Source organism: Pyrus communis, chromosome 1 (assembly GCF_963583255.1).
Source record: "Pyrus communis chromosome 1, drPyrComm1.1, whole genome shotgun sequence".
Classification (NCBI taxonomy): domain Eukaryota; kingdom Viridiplantae; phylum Streptophyta; class Magnoliopsida; order Rosales; family Rosaceae; genus Pyrus; species Pyrus communis.
In genome coordinates this window covers 7962270-7975939 of record NC_084803.1, presented here as the reverse complement: position 1 = coordinate 7975939, position 13670 = coordinate 7962270, and the positions used below count along the sequence as shown (strand labels likewise).

The following is a 13670-nucleotide window of genomic DNA, read 5'->3' as shown; positions in this document are numbered from 1 at the left end:
GTTCCGATTATAACATCTATATGGTTATGATACGTTATTTGCAATGGCAATGAGCTTATTCCTCAAGAAGGGAATACAAGTATTATTCATTTATTATGTGTTTTTATCAATTTTTATCTAATATTTATTTTGTTTTCATTTAATTTTTTTTAATATTGAAAACTCATATTCTAACTGTCCAAAAAATTCTCACTTTTTTATTTTCATTTTTAAAAACTAAATACTCACAATAGTTACTAAATGAGTTCCCAAACATGTTTATGAAACAAGCCTTATATTTTTTTGAATGTCATAACACACCAATGGTTGAATTTTACTTGTTTTGTGGTGAATTTTCACTTATTATGCTACTCACCTTTTTCCCAATAAAATTCCATAAAAGAAAATTACCTTTTTTGTTTTTAGTTACTATATATTCGTTGTCAAAGTTTTACTTATTAGTTTTCAGTATTTTTTTTCTTCTTCAAGTTTTCTGCAAATTTCTTTTTTGATACTAGTTTCTGAAATTAGTAGTTGAAAAACATGAACATGAGGAGAAAAGAAGAAGAAATTGGATAGGGAACAGGAACGGCAAGAATTCTTTAGTATTTTACATTTCTTTTTATAATTGATTATTCATTAGTACACGGGGCATAACTAAACAGAAAAAATTATGGTGGGTTAAAGAGTTGGCGAGATTAATGAGATATGAAGAAATGAAATAAATCATTTTTTAATACATTAATTACCTAATTAACTGATAACAGAACCCACATGGCAACTAATGAATGAAAAAACAAATAGGGAAGACAAGAAGAGAGGATGCATTTTTGCTCACCACCGTACCATTAATTGATTTTAAACTTTGAGATTTATGTCTATCGCCATATAGATATCAAAATTTATATTCATCTAACGATAATAAATAGAGTGATGATCATCATTTTCACTTAAGTATGGTGAGCAAAAATAGTCCAACAACAAAGTAACTAGCATTCTTTTAGACCGTCAAATTTTAACGATAAAATTGAAATTTGTAGGCTTATATAACACTTTGATAGTTTGATCTTTCTTTCCATTTTTTAAATTTTGTTCTTCACTTGATATGTCAAATTTAAACTATTATTTATTTTTTTGTAATTGTAATAAGTATTTTTGGGACAAAAGATAATCATAAAAGCATTTATTAATCTCTAAAAACGAATTTGATAGCAACTACCTTTGATGTAAATCCACGTTATGCCACGTAAGAATTAATATTTTGATTAAAAAACACTAAAAGTGTCATTTTTTTTTCTACTGTTATTACTTATGTTAACTTTTTAACTTCTTTTTTAAAGATACTCTTTATTTTTTTTATAGAATTTTATATGGAAATCTTAACCTGTAAGTAAAAGAGAGAGAGTGAAAAACACTCTCTCAAAACGGGCGGAGAAACGGACAAGCACCTCAACCATCACTGTCACTTTTGACAAAGCTGAAACAGCTGTCAGAACAAAGGCTTTACCTAGTGAGTCCCACAGACAATTGTCGATCAGCCATCGGACTTATATGATAAGCGCGTGAGCTTATACCTCGTAGGTACCGCCTTGATATATATAACCAGTCCCATTAACATTTTATCAGCAGCATGAGGAAAGAGTGCTCTCAAACATAGAGAAAGTAGAGAGTGAAAGTACAGACTAGAGAGAGAGAGTTTTCAGCCGTCTGCTTCCCAGCCGGCCCTGTTCTTCTCTGTTTACAGGTAAATCTTTGTGTTTTATTTTACCTTTTACCTCTGAAAAGGGTTAGTCTTTTGATTCATTTATGCCTGCCTTTCTCCCCCATCACCTTCTTCTTTCTACCCTCTTGAATTGTACTGGATTTTGGCTACTTTGCTGTTTTTGATCTGTGAAAAACCTAATTTTCTCTCTCATGGGTTGCAAATTTTGCATGTTCTTAAATCTGGATGGAAAATGATTTCTGAGCTGCCATGGAAAGAAAGCGCATCTATTTACCCGATTTGATTAGAGAAAGAAGTTTTTTCACCCGAAATTTTGATGCTTCTAGTTCGATGTGATTTTGTTGCATCTACAGTATATTTTGGCTGATGTGGAGCCTTGTCTTTTCCAAGAAATATCAGGGCCTGTTTCGTATCTTACTCAAAATATTTCATCATGTCTCAAAATATTTTTAAGTACATCTCTTGAAAACAATTTCCTTTAATATTCAAAATCTTGTTTGGTATGTAATTTAAAATTATTTTTAAATCTTAAAATTTAAAATTATTTTTAAATCTTAAAATTTAAAATGGATAAAGAGATTTAAAAAACAAGGTCGAAGAAAAGGGACGAAGATGAGAGACAGGAAAAGAAAGAGAGGATCGGAGGAGAGATAAAAAAGAAAGAAGAGAGAGTGGATCGAAGGAGAGAGAGGATGAGAGAAATAAGAAAAAAGAAGAGAGAATGAGGAGAGAGAAGAAAAAAGAAAGATAGATCTGGAGTGAGAGAAGAGGAGAGAGAGAAAAGAAAAGAGTGAGTTTAAAGTTTAAAGCTCAAAAAACGCACTCTTAGTGTTTTTAGAGAATAGATTATTTTCTTAATTTAGTTTTTACAGTTTTTTAAATATTCATGTCAAACAAACTTTTAAAGCCTAAAACTTAAAAGTGTTTTTGAGTTTAAAAGATTGAATTCAAGTAGAGTGTCAAACAAGCCTTTAATTTCTTGGAGAATTTTTGCAAAGATTGAACCTTTTTTATAATCTAGCATGGACCATGACTGTTTTTCTAATTTGATTCCTTTTGGTATGTATAATCTTTATTTCCTTGGGTATGAAAATTGTACCATTTTATTCTGCATAAAAAATGTGGTTTTTTTTTCCTTTGTTATTGATTGGCTTATTTGCAGGTTGAAAGAAGAAGAAGCCGTTGCGATGACGTCCTCTCTCAGTAAGGACCTCATCTTATTGATCATGCAGTTACTTGATGAGGAAAAGTTTCAACAAGCTCGTCATAAGTAATTTTCTGACCCGAATTACCGTGTCTTTATATTTGTACATGTTTTTGCAGCTCACGCTTTTCTCTAATTTTTTTTTTTTAAAATTTTTAATTTTGATAACAGACTTGAGCAAGAATCTGGATTGTACTTCGATATGAAGTATTTTGAGGAATTGGTGTTCGAAGGGAAGTGGGATGAGGTCGAGCGGTATCTCTTGGGGTTCACGAAAATAGATGACAACCGATACTCAATGAAGATCTTCTTTGAAATTCGTAAACAGAAGTATCTCGAGGCATTGGATAAGTAAGCATTTGATTTGTCATGATTTGCACTTTGTTTATAAACAGATGCATTGTTTGTTTTTGTTTTGGATTTGTTATGACATTGTATCTGGTTTAATCATTTGGAATTCATCAGGCAAGATAAAGCCACAGCAGTGGATATCCTAGTGAAGGATCTGAGGATGTTTGCGGGTTTTAATGAAGAATTGTTCAAGGAAATCACTCAGCTCCTCACATTAAACAATTTCAGGTAAGTGCTCTGCACAAATTTTGCGAGCTTGGAGTTGGTTGTAGTATGATTCTCTCAACTGGCATTATGAAATTGATTGGGGTTATGCAGGGAAAATGCTCAGCTCGCGAGTTACAGAGATACAAAAACTGCAAGAGCCATTATGGTCATGGAACTTAAGAAGCTCATTGAGGCCAATCCTCTTTTCCGTGATAAAACACAGTTCCCTCAGTTAAGACATTCAAGGTTGCAGATGCTCATTAACCAAAGGTACAAGAGTAATATGCCATAAGAAAAATAAGAGAATTTGTATTTCCTTCATGTTAGGGGATTGTTTTTCCTGTGATTTGTTTTATGAAATTTGGTTTGTGTACGGCCAGAAAAAGAAAAAGGTCCTCATATATCCAATTTCCAGTTTGATGTTTTTGTTCTTTTACCAGTCACCTTTATATTGCAAATGAACTGATTTTGGAATGAATATGGCAGCTTGAATTGGCAGCATTCCCTTTGTTCAAATCCTAGACAGAATCCTGATATAAGCACCCTACTTGTGGATCATTCTTGTAAGAATTCCAATGATTCATTTGCTCAATTAACCGCAAACAGTCAGCTGACGGGTTCTGCACCAAAAGCTGATGGTATTCTTCCTATGAGTGCAAATGGGGTACTGTCCTTGGACTACTTGATTTATAATTTTGCTTTGGAGTGAAGGATTTTTCTGACCGTTAAGTTATTTTTACTATCACTAAATTTCACCTATCAGCCCTTCCAACAGCCGCCAGCGCCAGTTCAACCTCCTCTATCCACATGGATATCTATTCCCCAAAACCATCCAGCAGCTTCGGGAGGAGGTAATGGTTTTGGTAGTCTAACAAATCCAGGTAGTCTTTCTTTTTATTTCTATGTAATTTTCCCCAGGGCTTAGAGAATGAATAAGCTTGCATTGTCATTTCCGTTAAAATTCTATTGCCTGGTCTAGCTTCATCGGTGAGGGGTCCTGGGGATTCTGATGATTTGTTCAAAACGCGATTAACTGGGGTTCCAGAAAGGGTAAGCTTAAAGTCCGTCTACATGAGCACAGAATTTGAATTTGGACCATACTTATTTATACACTCTGTAGGGTATGATGCAAGGGATCAATCTAGGACAAAGTAGCACTGCATTCAATGCAGCAGATTTCCCAAAGACTGTTGCCGGGACCTTGAATCTGGGGTCAGTTCCCACAAGCATGGACTTCCATCCTGTTCAGCATACACTACTTCTGGGTTGGTTTCTCTGAGGTTTCCTTTAATGATGTTGTTGGAATACAAGGCGATTACTTTTTCAATCAAAAGAGAAGAAATACTACTTCTTAGATTATAGGTATTTGTTTAAGCAGCAAGTTGATAAGGGGATTTATTTATTTATTTTTTTGGTACCAGTCGGAACTAACACGGGGGACATAAGTTTGTGGGAAGTTAGTTCTAGGGAGAAACTGCTATCGAGAAGTTTTCAGGTATGGGATATCGGAGCGAGTTCAATGATGCTGAAGGTATGTTCCCTTATCAACCGAGTCATTATACAGATGACATTTACATTTTATGTCACTGGAATCATCTTAACCTATTTGATTCGAATGACACTCAGGCAACTCTGATCAAGGATCCATGTGTCTCAGTAAAGCGTATATTATGGAGTCCTGATGGTACTCTATTTGGTAAGTTCTTGATTTGGTAAGCTTGAATATGATCCACGGTAGCTTTTTCTAGAAAACTTTAAGTGCAATTGTTCTTTCAAACAGGAGTTGCTTATTCTAAACACATTATCCAATTATACGCTTATTTTGGTGGGAATGAGATTCACCAGCATTTGGAGGTAGGTTCTGCATCTTCTACCTTTTCAGTATATTTCATTTTGCTGTACTCTTTTCTAATACTTCTATCAATTTCTAGATCGATGCTCATGCTGGTAGTGTTAATGATTTGGCATTCTGCAACCCGGCTAAGCAACTTTGTGCCATAACTTGCGGTGATGATAAGGCCATTAAGGTTGGTTTTGAAGAAGTGGTCATATAATAGGTCGTAGAAAACACGATAAACTTATACATCGATTTGTGTTTTATAGGTGTGGAATGCAACTACTGGGTCAAAGTTGTATACTTTTGAAGGTCATGATGCTCCCGTGCATTCTGTGTGCCCTCATAACAAGGAAAATGTCCATGTAAGGACTTTGCTTTATCATTTTTTTAATCCCTTGATTTGTCTCTCTTCATTTGCCTTCTATGAATGATTTACTCTGTTTTGAAATTCAGCTTATGCCTTTGTGTTTCAGTTTTTCTTTTCAACATCAGTAAATGGAAAAATAAAAGCATGGCTATATGACAATATGGGATACCGGGTGGATTATGATGCTCCTGGTCACTCAATCACAACAATGGCCTATAGTGCAGATGGTAAAAGGTTGGTATACCACTCCTTTCTAATGTTATTGCGACCGACATCTATATTCCGGGCAACAAGAAAATTCAATCTTTACATTAAACGCAATGCAGGCTCTTTTCATGCGGGACAAGCAAAGATGGGGAATCTCATGTTGTTGAATGGAATGAAAATGACGGTGTAATAAAGAGGAATTACGTAGGATTTCAAAAACCATCTATGGGTGTTGTTCAGTTCGATACAAGCAAGAATAAGTATTTAGCTGTTGGCGATGACTATGCAATCAAAGTTTGGGATATGGATAAAATCAATATTTTGACTACTATTGATGCTGAAGGCGGTCTACCAGTAAGTTTCCTTTAAAACTATGAATAACGAGTAGTAATTATATTCTAACGAAGTTATGGCTGTACTAAAACGTGAACATTTTCCTTTTGAAGGCTAGTCCTTGCATTCGCTTCAACAAGGAGGGCTCTTTATTGGCTGTTTCTGCAAACGACTGTAAGGTCAAAATTTTAGCTACACTGGATGGTCTTCGGCTGATGTGCACTATTGAAAATCACTCGACTATTGCTACAAGAAATGGATCTGAGACTGCAAAAAAGGTCAGCTTATCAAAATTTCTATTAATGCCATGAATAGAAGAATCTTTACCTCTTTCGATAAGCTATATGCAAGGTGCAAACTTTCAAGAATTGCAACTGTATTTAATGATGCTGGTTGCATCATGTTTTCCTTGTGCAATTTTGTACCACGCGGTCATGCACAATGTTTTTGCTTCGTCCTTTTAAATTCTAAATTTTCAATTTCAGTAATCTAACTATTTAGTTCTAGTCTACAATAAATCGAGCATGTTTTGACAGAGTGGTAGCACCAGAAACATGGAGGAGGTGAAACCAACTAGATTAGCTGAAGAAGCAAACACAACAAGGATCTGGAAACCCACTCAGATTAGTGAAACTTCTCAGCTTCGGACCTTGAGGCTCTCGTCTATAATGAAAACAGACAAGGTTGGATGTCTTATCGGTATATCACTTAGCATCAGATACTCTCAATTATTGCCCATCCATTTTGCCGATAACTAGGCAGTAGTTCACTGTGATATTCTGGTATCTCATTGACTATGCACTTGTGATTTGACAACTACGCTTTGCTTTTGTTTTCTTTTTTAATCATTGATTTTCCATTAAAGAAAAAGAAAGTTCCTAATTATCTTCTCTTGTCATCATTACAGATTTCAAGGTTGACATACACTTATTCAGGTAATGCCATTCTAGCATTGGGATCCAGTGCCATCCATCAACTTTGGAGGTGGTCACGGGATGACCATGGTTTGCGAGCAAAGGTATAAACTCTATTTCTTCTTAGATTCTGTTACATATAGTTGAAATTTGATGATTGTATCCTTCCCGTATTCTAAAGTGAGGATTATGGCTACATGTAATTTTATGTCGCTAGGCAACGACCAAGGTTACCCCGCAGTTCATTCAACAACCTTCAGGCATTCTAATGACGAATGATCTTACTGGTGCTAAACCTGATTATGCACTACCTTGCTTTGCTTTGTCTAAGAATGATTCGTATGTCATGTCAACCTCTGGAGGGAAGGTATCTTTGTTCAACATGATGACATTCAAGGCAAGTTTTTAGATCTCAACATAATTTGGTCGTGGTTCAGCTGCTTTTACACATATTATCTCATGAAACACGAAATTTTATCTTCCCGAAATTGGTTGGGGCTCTTGATCAGTGACGAGTTTATTTATTTAACTACAGACGATGACAACCTTCATGTCTCCACCCCCTGTGGCAACAAGTCTTGCTTTCCACCCTGACGACAATAATGTAATTGCTGTTGGCATGGATGATTCCACCATTCACATATACAATGTCCGCATAAATGAGGTATGTGGTTTTGTAAGGCCCAGTGCACGAATTACTGCATTCGTGTTTACTATATACATACTTAGTTACATATATATATCTCGGTGCTCACTTTGTTCCTGGTGTTAGGTTAAGATCAAGCTTAATGGTCACTCGAAAAGAGTCACGTGTCTTGCCTTCTCCTATGTTCAGCATACACTTGTTTCTCTTGGAGCAGATGCTCAGGTTAGTAATTCATCCTCATGTAGGCATCTCGATGTGATTTTCAGTTTAATGAAAAGAGAGAATTGGAAAATGTACACTTTCCTACCGTGGCTTAGATATCGAAAGTGTCAAAACAAGTATGGTCGTTATGAATAATTCTACACAAAAAGATTTTTGTTTCGTTTGGGTAACATAATTTTTGTATTTTCTTTCCCCAGCTTATTGTGTGGAACTCTGATAAGTGGGAAAGGGAGAACAGTTGTTTCTTGCGAATTCCGGCTGGAAGGACTCCTACGGCAATGGTTGAAGCTCAGCTTCAGTATCACAAGGATCTGATGCACATCCTTGTAATCCACGAGAGTCAACTTGCCTTATATGACTCGTTGAAACTTGAATGTGAAAAGCAGGTACTTTTATGGCGGCACGCACACAGTTATGATAAAGTACACCAGTTTACATGTTTTTTCCTTCAAACTATTACATGTTTTCTGTTTCATGTTTCAGTGGATTGTAGAAGAATCTGCAGCACCAATCTCGCACGCAACATTCTCTTGTGATAGCCAGCTCGTGTATGCAAGCTTTATGGATGGAACCGTGCGCGTGTTTACATCAGATCTTCAACTCCAATGCCAGATTAACCCCAATGCTTATCTCCCACCTGATGTCAGGTGATTAATTTTCCCTTGCTACATCTCGATTGATAATTTGTATTTCTATTCCTACACCAAGTTTAACAAACTGTTACGGTCATGATTGACTAACTTCTTTTCTAAATTTTTTCGGCAGCAGTTCTGCATCACACCCTCTAGTTATAGCTGCACATCCCCAAGAGCCAAACCAGTTTGCAATCGGACTAACAAATGGAACAGTTGTTATAATCGAGCCACTCGAATCAGGGGACAAATGGGGTATGCCACCACCTGTCCACAATGGCCTCCATACTACTGCAACTGAAGGAAGCTTGGGGATTGGAAGGCAACTTCTCCCTTCTGAAAAGGCCTAGTTGGGACTTGGATTTATTTTTCTTTTCTTTTGGCCATTTCTATAGTACTTTGGAACTTTTAATTTCTGGGGCTAGTCCAATATGCCCAGAATAGTAAATGTCTCAGACTTGCTTTGCTATGCTACAATGACTCAGTTCACCCTCATTCGAATTAGATCATATTTCGGTTGGTTTTGATATTATATATATATATATAGACTATATTACTTTTTAATTCACCACACCAGCAAGACAGCTGAGATGCTAATTACTCGATCTGCTTGCTGCTGAAGCTGCCAGAATACGGAGGAGAATTAAACTCTGATGACAAGTCTGGCTAGCACAACAACACGGGAGTAGAAGACGGTAGTTAACAGTCACAAAACCTAATACCAAAAGCAAAACTGTAGTAACAGACGGTAAAGAAATATATATTGCAGGCCGCAGCTGAAAATCAAAACAATTTGCCAACTCCACCAGTAGTGACTCGACTGTATAGACCCAAAGCCATCATCCATGGCCCTCCGCCCCTCCCTCTCTTTACACCTTCTGCTTCTGCTCCCGCTAATCGGCTGCCGTTCTTGCTGCTTCTATCTCGTTCGACGTCGGAGGATCTTTATTTGGTTAATTTTTCTGATTTTGTAATATCTTAGGGTGAATGATTCCTCTCTAATGGGGTCTGTGAGTGTTTAGGATCGAAAGGATGAAATTTTAAAATGCGATTATGTTAAGCTTGCATGCTTCTTCACCTTGCTGCAATTTGTACGTTTTACAGACCTTTACTAAACCATAGCTTGCATGCTTTTCGTGGGGATCGTAGAGATTCCATGATCGTGACCGTTTATCGATTAGTTTTCGTTAAGTATTATTTATATTTAATTTTAAATTTTAAATTTTGAAATGATTTCTGACCTCACGATGTACGATGAACAATCACGATTACAGGATCCCTAATATCCTATCTTATATCCTATCTTAGAACTGACGAGGATCCTTTTTCCTAAAAAAAATACCTCATATGCAATGGCACTTGATTATTTTAGAAAGCAAGACCAACTTGCATCATCTAAAAGGAGGAATAGTAAACACCTAGTCAAATAAGGAGGCGTTAATTGACGGAAATTTGGTTTAGGGATGAATTCTAAACTCAAGTGCAAGTTTAAAAATAATTCTAAATTTTACTTAAAAAATAAGATCATTTTTTTTCTAACATTTTGGATTGAATAAATAAAAAAATTAAAAAAAATTCTGGTAATAACTACTGATTGTTATTGGCGGAGTGTGTTTTATTAAATTTAGCTTCCGTCAATTCTTTTGACGGAATTTCAGAGTCGGTCTAAAGGCTTACACGAGTAACACGACATTAAAATCCTCCTAAATTTCAGGGACTAAAACCGTAATTAATCCAACCTACAATGCCAAGTTAAAACCCAAAAGTCAATGAAGTTAAACTTAACCCGACAGCACCTTCGTATCAAGGCAACGACGGCCAAACCATAGCCTTCAGATCACATCTAACATCCAAGATCATATCCTTAGCTACATATCCTACGGTCAATATCTCTCCGTCGTTTTCGTCCTCTGTCACCCTATCTTTTGTGCTACTCTTTCCAAAATCAAGGTGCTCGTGGCTACGGTAGCATCAAAATCTATTTCCCAATTTACAATAATCCTCAAAACCCTAGCAAAAAAACCCAATTCCCAAAACCCTAAATTCCCCCTCTCCTCAAATTCTCTCTCAATTAGGGATTTTCTCTTTTTAGAAACTCGTTTCTGGCATGGAGATGGACAGCCTCTGCTCAAACGGCCTCGTTTTCGACGGTTTTCTCTGCTCTGTGATGCAGGCTGTGGTGGCTGAGGCAGCTATTGCTGCTGCTGCCAAGTCTCTTGCTTTGTCCTGCTTGATGGTATTCTCTCTTACTTTACAACAATTTTGGCTCAATTTTTTGTTCTGAATTGTTTTTATTTATCAATTTTATGGTTTTTGCTTAATTTGTTGTGTTTTGGTTTAGTGCATTGGGGGGGGGGGGGTTTCTGTTATTTTTTGTTTGTTTCAAGAACTAGGATTTTCTTCCATATGTAGCTTGAGATTCGATTTTTGTGGATTTTATTTATATATTTTGCTTGATGTTTGGTTTTCATGGTTTTGCTCTACTTAAGGACCATATGAATTTGTTGAGATGCTTTGTTGGTTTCCAATTTTTCGATTTTTTCTCTGAATCTTGTAGGATAGTTGTTTCTCATACATTTTTATAATTATATGATTTCTGATATGCTGGGGTTTTAATCAGTGTTTTTTATTGTTTAGCGAGTATTTTCGTACGGATTCAAACTTGATCTGTGCCACAATCTGTTTTTTCCAAACTTGATTTGTGTTTCCCTAGATCTTGACTTTGTCAAAGTTTGAATCGTATGACCTGGAAGTAAACAGAACATAATTAACTTGGGGTTCAATTATATGATGGCCTGATCATTGTTTCGTTTGTTGCTTTTACTTTACGATGTCCTCCAGATGAGATACTTCCTGTGCCATAATGATAATGTGCGATGCTAGCCTTTAGTCCTAAATTATCTTGAATTCCTCGTGTTTCATGGTGGTTGGCACATGGTTCTGCTGAAACTAGAGTATATTTCTGCTTTAATGTTGTTCTTATAAGGTGGAATATGTCGCAGGGTCGTAGAAAAATGTAGTCTACAACTCAATTTGTCCTCATGGGGAGGGGAGGAAAACGATTGTCATGTGCTTATGTGTTGGCTTACAAATATAGAACTAGTTTTTTCAAATTTCAAGTATGACTAGCTTTCTAGTTTATTAATCGGGTTGTTCAAGTACCTTTCTAGGCCATAGTTCTGGTCTTGAACGGATAGTGTTGCTGGGGTAGGTTTTAAGTTTCCAACTGTTGTAAATTGAAATCTGAAAGCCTTTGTTATTGGCTTGATCGTCTATCTCTTATCTTATGATTCTTATCTGAAAATGAAAGTAGGCATCGGTGATACTTCCATTAATGTATAATAGTCCAACTCCTCTGATCGAGTAAATGAGGCTATCTTAGTGAGCATTTAAGCTAAAGTCGTTTCTGACCCTGTGTATCTGTAGCATGACTTCTTATAAAGCTGCGTTGTTGTAATCTAGTTTCGCCTTCTTGGATTATTGTCCCTTTTGCTTCTGACTTGAACTTTTTCAGCTTACTTGGTAAGGAAACTACTTAATTTTACTTGTATCTCCATTCACATGTTTGTGGTTTTTTCAGACGGGATCTGTGCCAAACACGACCAATGTTTTTCCCAAAGAACCTGAGGCAGTCACAGCGTTAGTGTTCGGACTTGCCATTTTATCTTTTATTTCTGTGATAGGGAATTTAGTGAAACCAAAATTTCTTTGCAGGTTTCCTATCACTGAGCTTTATGTAGTGGAAAAACCTGGTCCTGAGAACAAAGATGCAAGTGAAACTGAGGAGGACGACGACGACGACGATGCTGCTGCTGGTGATGATCAGGATGAAGATGGTGGGGACGAGGATGCCGCCTCAGGAGAAGAGAATGAGGGTAAAGGTAATCCAGAAGACGAGCCTGAGGCCAATGGTGATGGTGTAAGCGAAGAGGATGGTGATGATGACGAGAAAGAAGATGAGGAAGATGATGATGACGATGACGACGATGATGATGGTGATGATGGGGAGGAAGAGACTGAAGACGAAGAAGAAGAGGATGAGGAAGATGAGGAGGAAGACATTCCTCAGCCACCTGCTAAGAGGAGAAAATGAATTTATTTATTTATTCTTTCTCTTAACTTGCCGCATTTTTCAAGCTATCGGGAATTTGGGGTTGTAGGAGTTGAGTAATTTAGGTGGCATGTCCACATATGCTAGAAATTTTTACAGTACTTGGTTAAGCTATCAGATTTCTTAGTTGTACACCTTTAATAATTCTCTCTCTCTCTCTCTCTCTCTCTCTCTCTCTCTCTCTCTCTCTCTCTCTCTCTCTCTATGGATAGGAATTACAGTGGCGTTTCGTCTTTTAAAATCATTTCCCGTTAAGATATAATTGCCAACTGAAAAAATCCTACTTTGATTGAGTTGGTAGTATACCAGACACGATAGATCGATTCTCTAACCAGACTTGGGCAGATTTTGATAGAAATAATAAACAACAGACGTCCGTTTCATAGTTGGACTATTTATTTCGGCATATATTGCAGTTGAAATTAAAGCGTCAAAACCTCTATGCCCCCCTCTCAATTAGTTCTCAACATCCACCACTAAAAGATTTAGGCAGCATAAGCACAGGAGGATCCCAAGCATAGGAAAATTTGACTGAAGCACCAGCGGCCAAGCTATCGCCTCTGATGAGGACGCACTCGTCCCCTCGCTTTTCTAGGATTGCTGGATCAACAGGTTCCACAGTCTGAAATCCTTGGCAAATCAAGACTAGGTGGTTTCGAGCACAATTGCAGTTGTTTGTCACAACAACGTTCCATTCGGGCTTGCCTCCTACCCACTCCGGTACGTGCCGATGTTGAGGTTGTCCAAAGAACAAGCACAAAAACCTACAAATTTCATCAATCAAATAGTTGAAAAGCAAATAATTTGGAGTGTCGTGGAATCGAGTATAAGATTTGCATAAATCATGTGTAAGTGCGTCTAAAAGCGCATTGTGTTAATATCAAATACATGGATGTTATATACATTCGTTGTATGCAAGATTATATACACACACACA

The 13670-nt window shown here is 36.8% G+C and overlaps 2 protein-coding genes across 3 annotated transcripts; both read left to right on the top strand.

Annotated features, from left to right (window-relative positions):
- The first annotated feature begins 1614 nt into the window (after positions 1-1614).
- On the top strand, positions 1615-9110 carry LOC137741832 (topless-related protein 1-like). 2 transcript variants are annotated; one of them, XM_068481550.1, is made up of 25 exons: positions 1615-1723; positions 2865-2972; positions 3078-3257; positions 3372-3485; positions 3576-3734; positions 3951-4128; positions 4228-4345; positions 4444-4514; positions 4585-4729; positions 4886-4995; positions 5091-5160; positions 5245-5318; positions 5396-5491; positions 5568-5663; positions 5775-5902; positions 5995-6229; positions 6322-6486; positions 6745-6891; positions 7116-7226; positions 7340-7519; positions 7658-7786; positions 7895-7990; positions 8188-8376; positions 8474-8637; positions 8759-9110. In XM_068481550.1, the coding sequence occupies exons 2-25, from the start codon at positions 2890-2892 to the stop codon at positions 8970-8972; spliced, it is 3252 nt and encodes a 1083-aa protein (XP_068337651.1). In that variant the 5' UTR covers positions 1615-1723; positions 2865-2889; the 3' UTR covers positions 8973-9110. The 2 variants fall into 2 exon arrangements, with proteins under 2 accessions (XP_068337651.1, XP_068337644.1); XM_068481543.1 differs by having other exon boundaries at positions 8756-9110.
- Positions 9111-10606: 1496 nt separating this feature from the next.
- LOC137740084 (uncharacterized) lies at positions 10607-12882 on the top strand. The gene is made up of 3 exons (XM_068479887.1): positions 10607-10858; positions 12203-12261; positions 12337-12882. Exons 1-3 carry the CDS (start codon positions 10730-10732, stop codon positions 12713-12715), a joined length of 567 nt encoding a protein of 188 aa, XP_068335988.1. The 5' UTR covers positions 10607-10729; the 3' UTR covers positions 12716-12882.
- Positions 12883-13670: the final 788 nt, after the last annotated feature.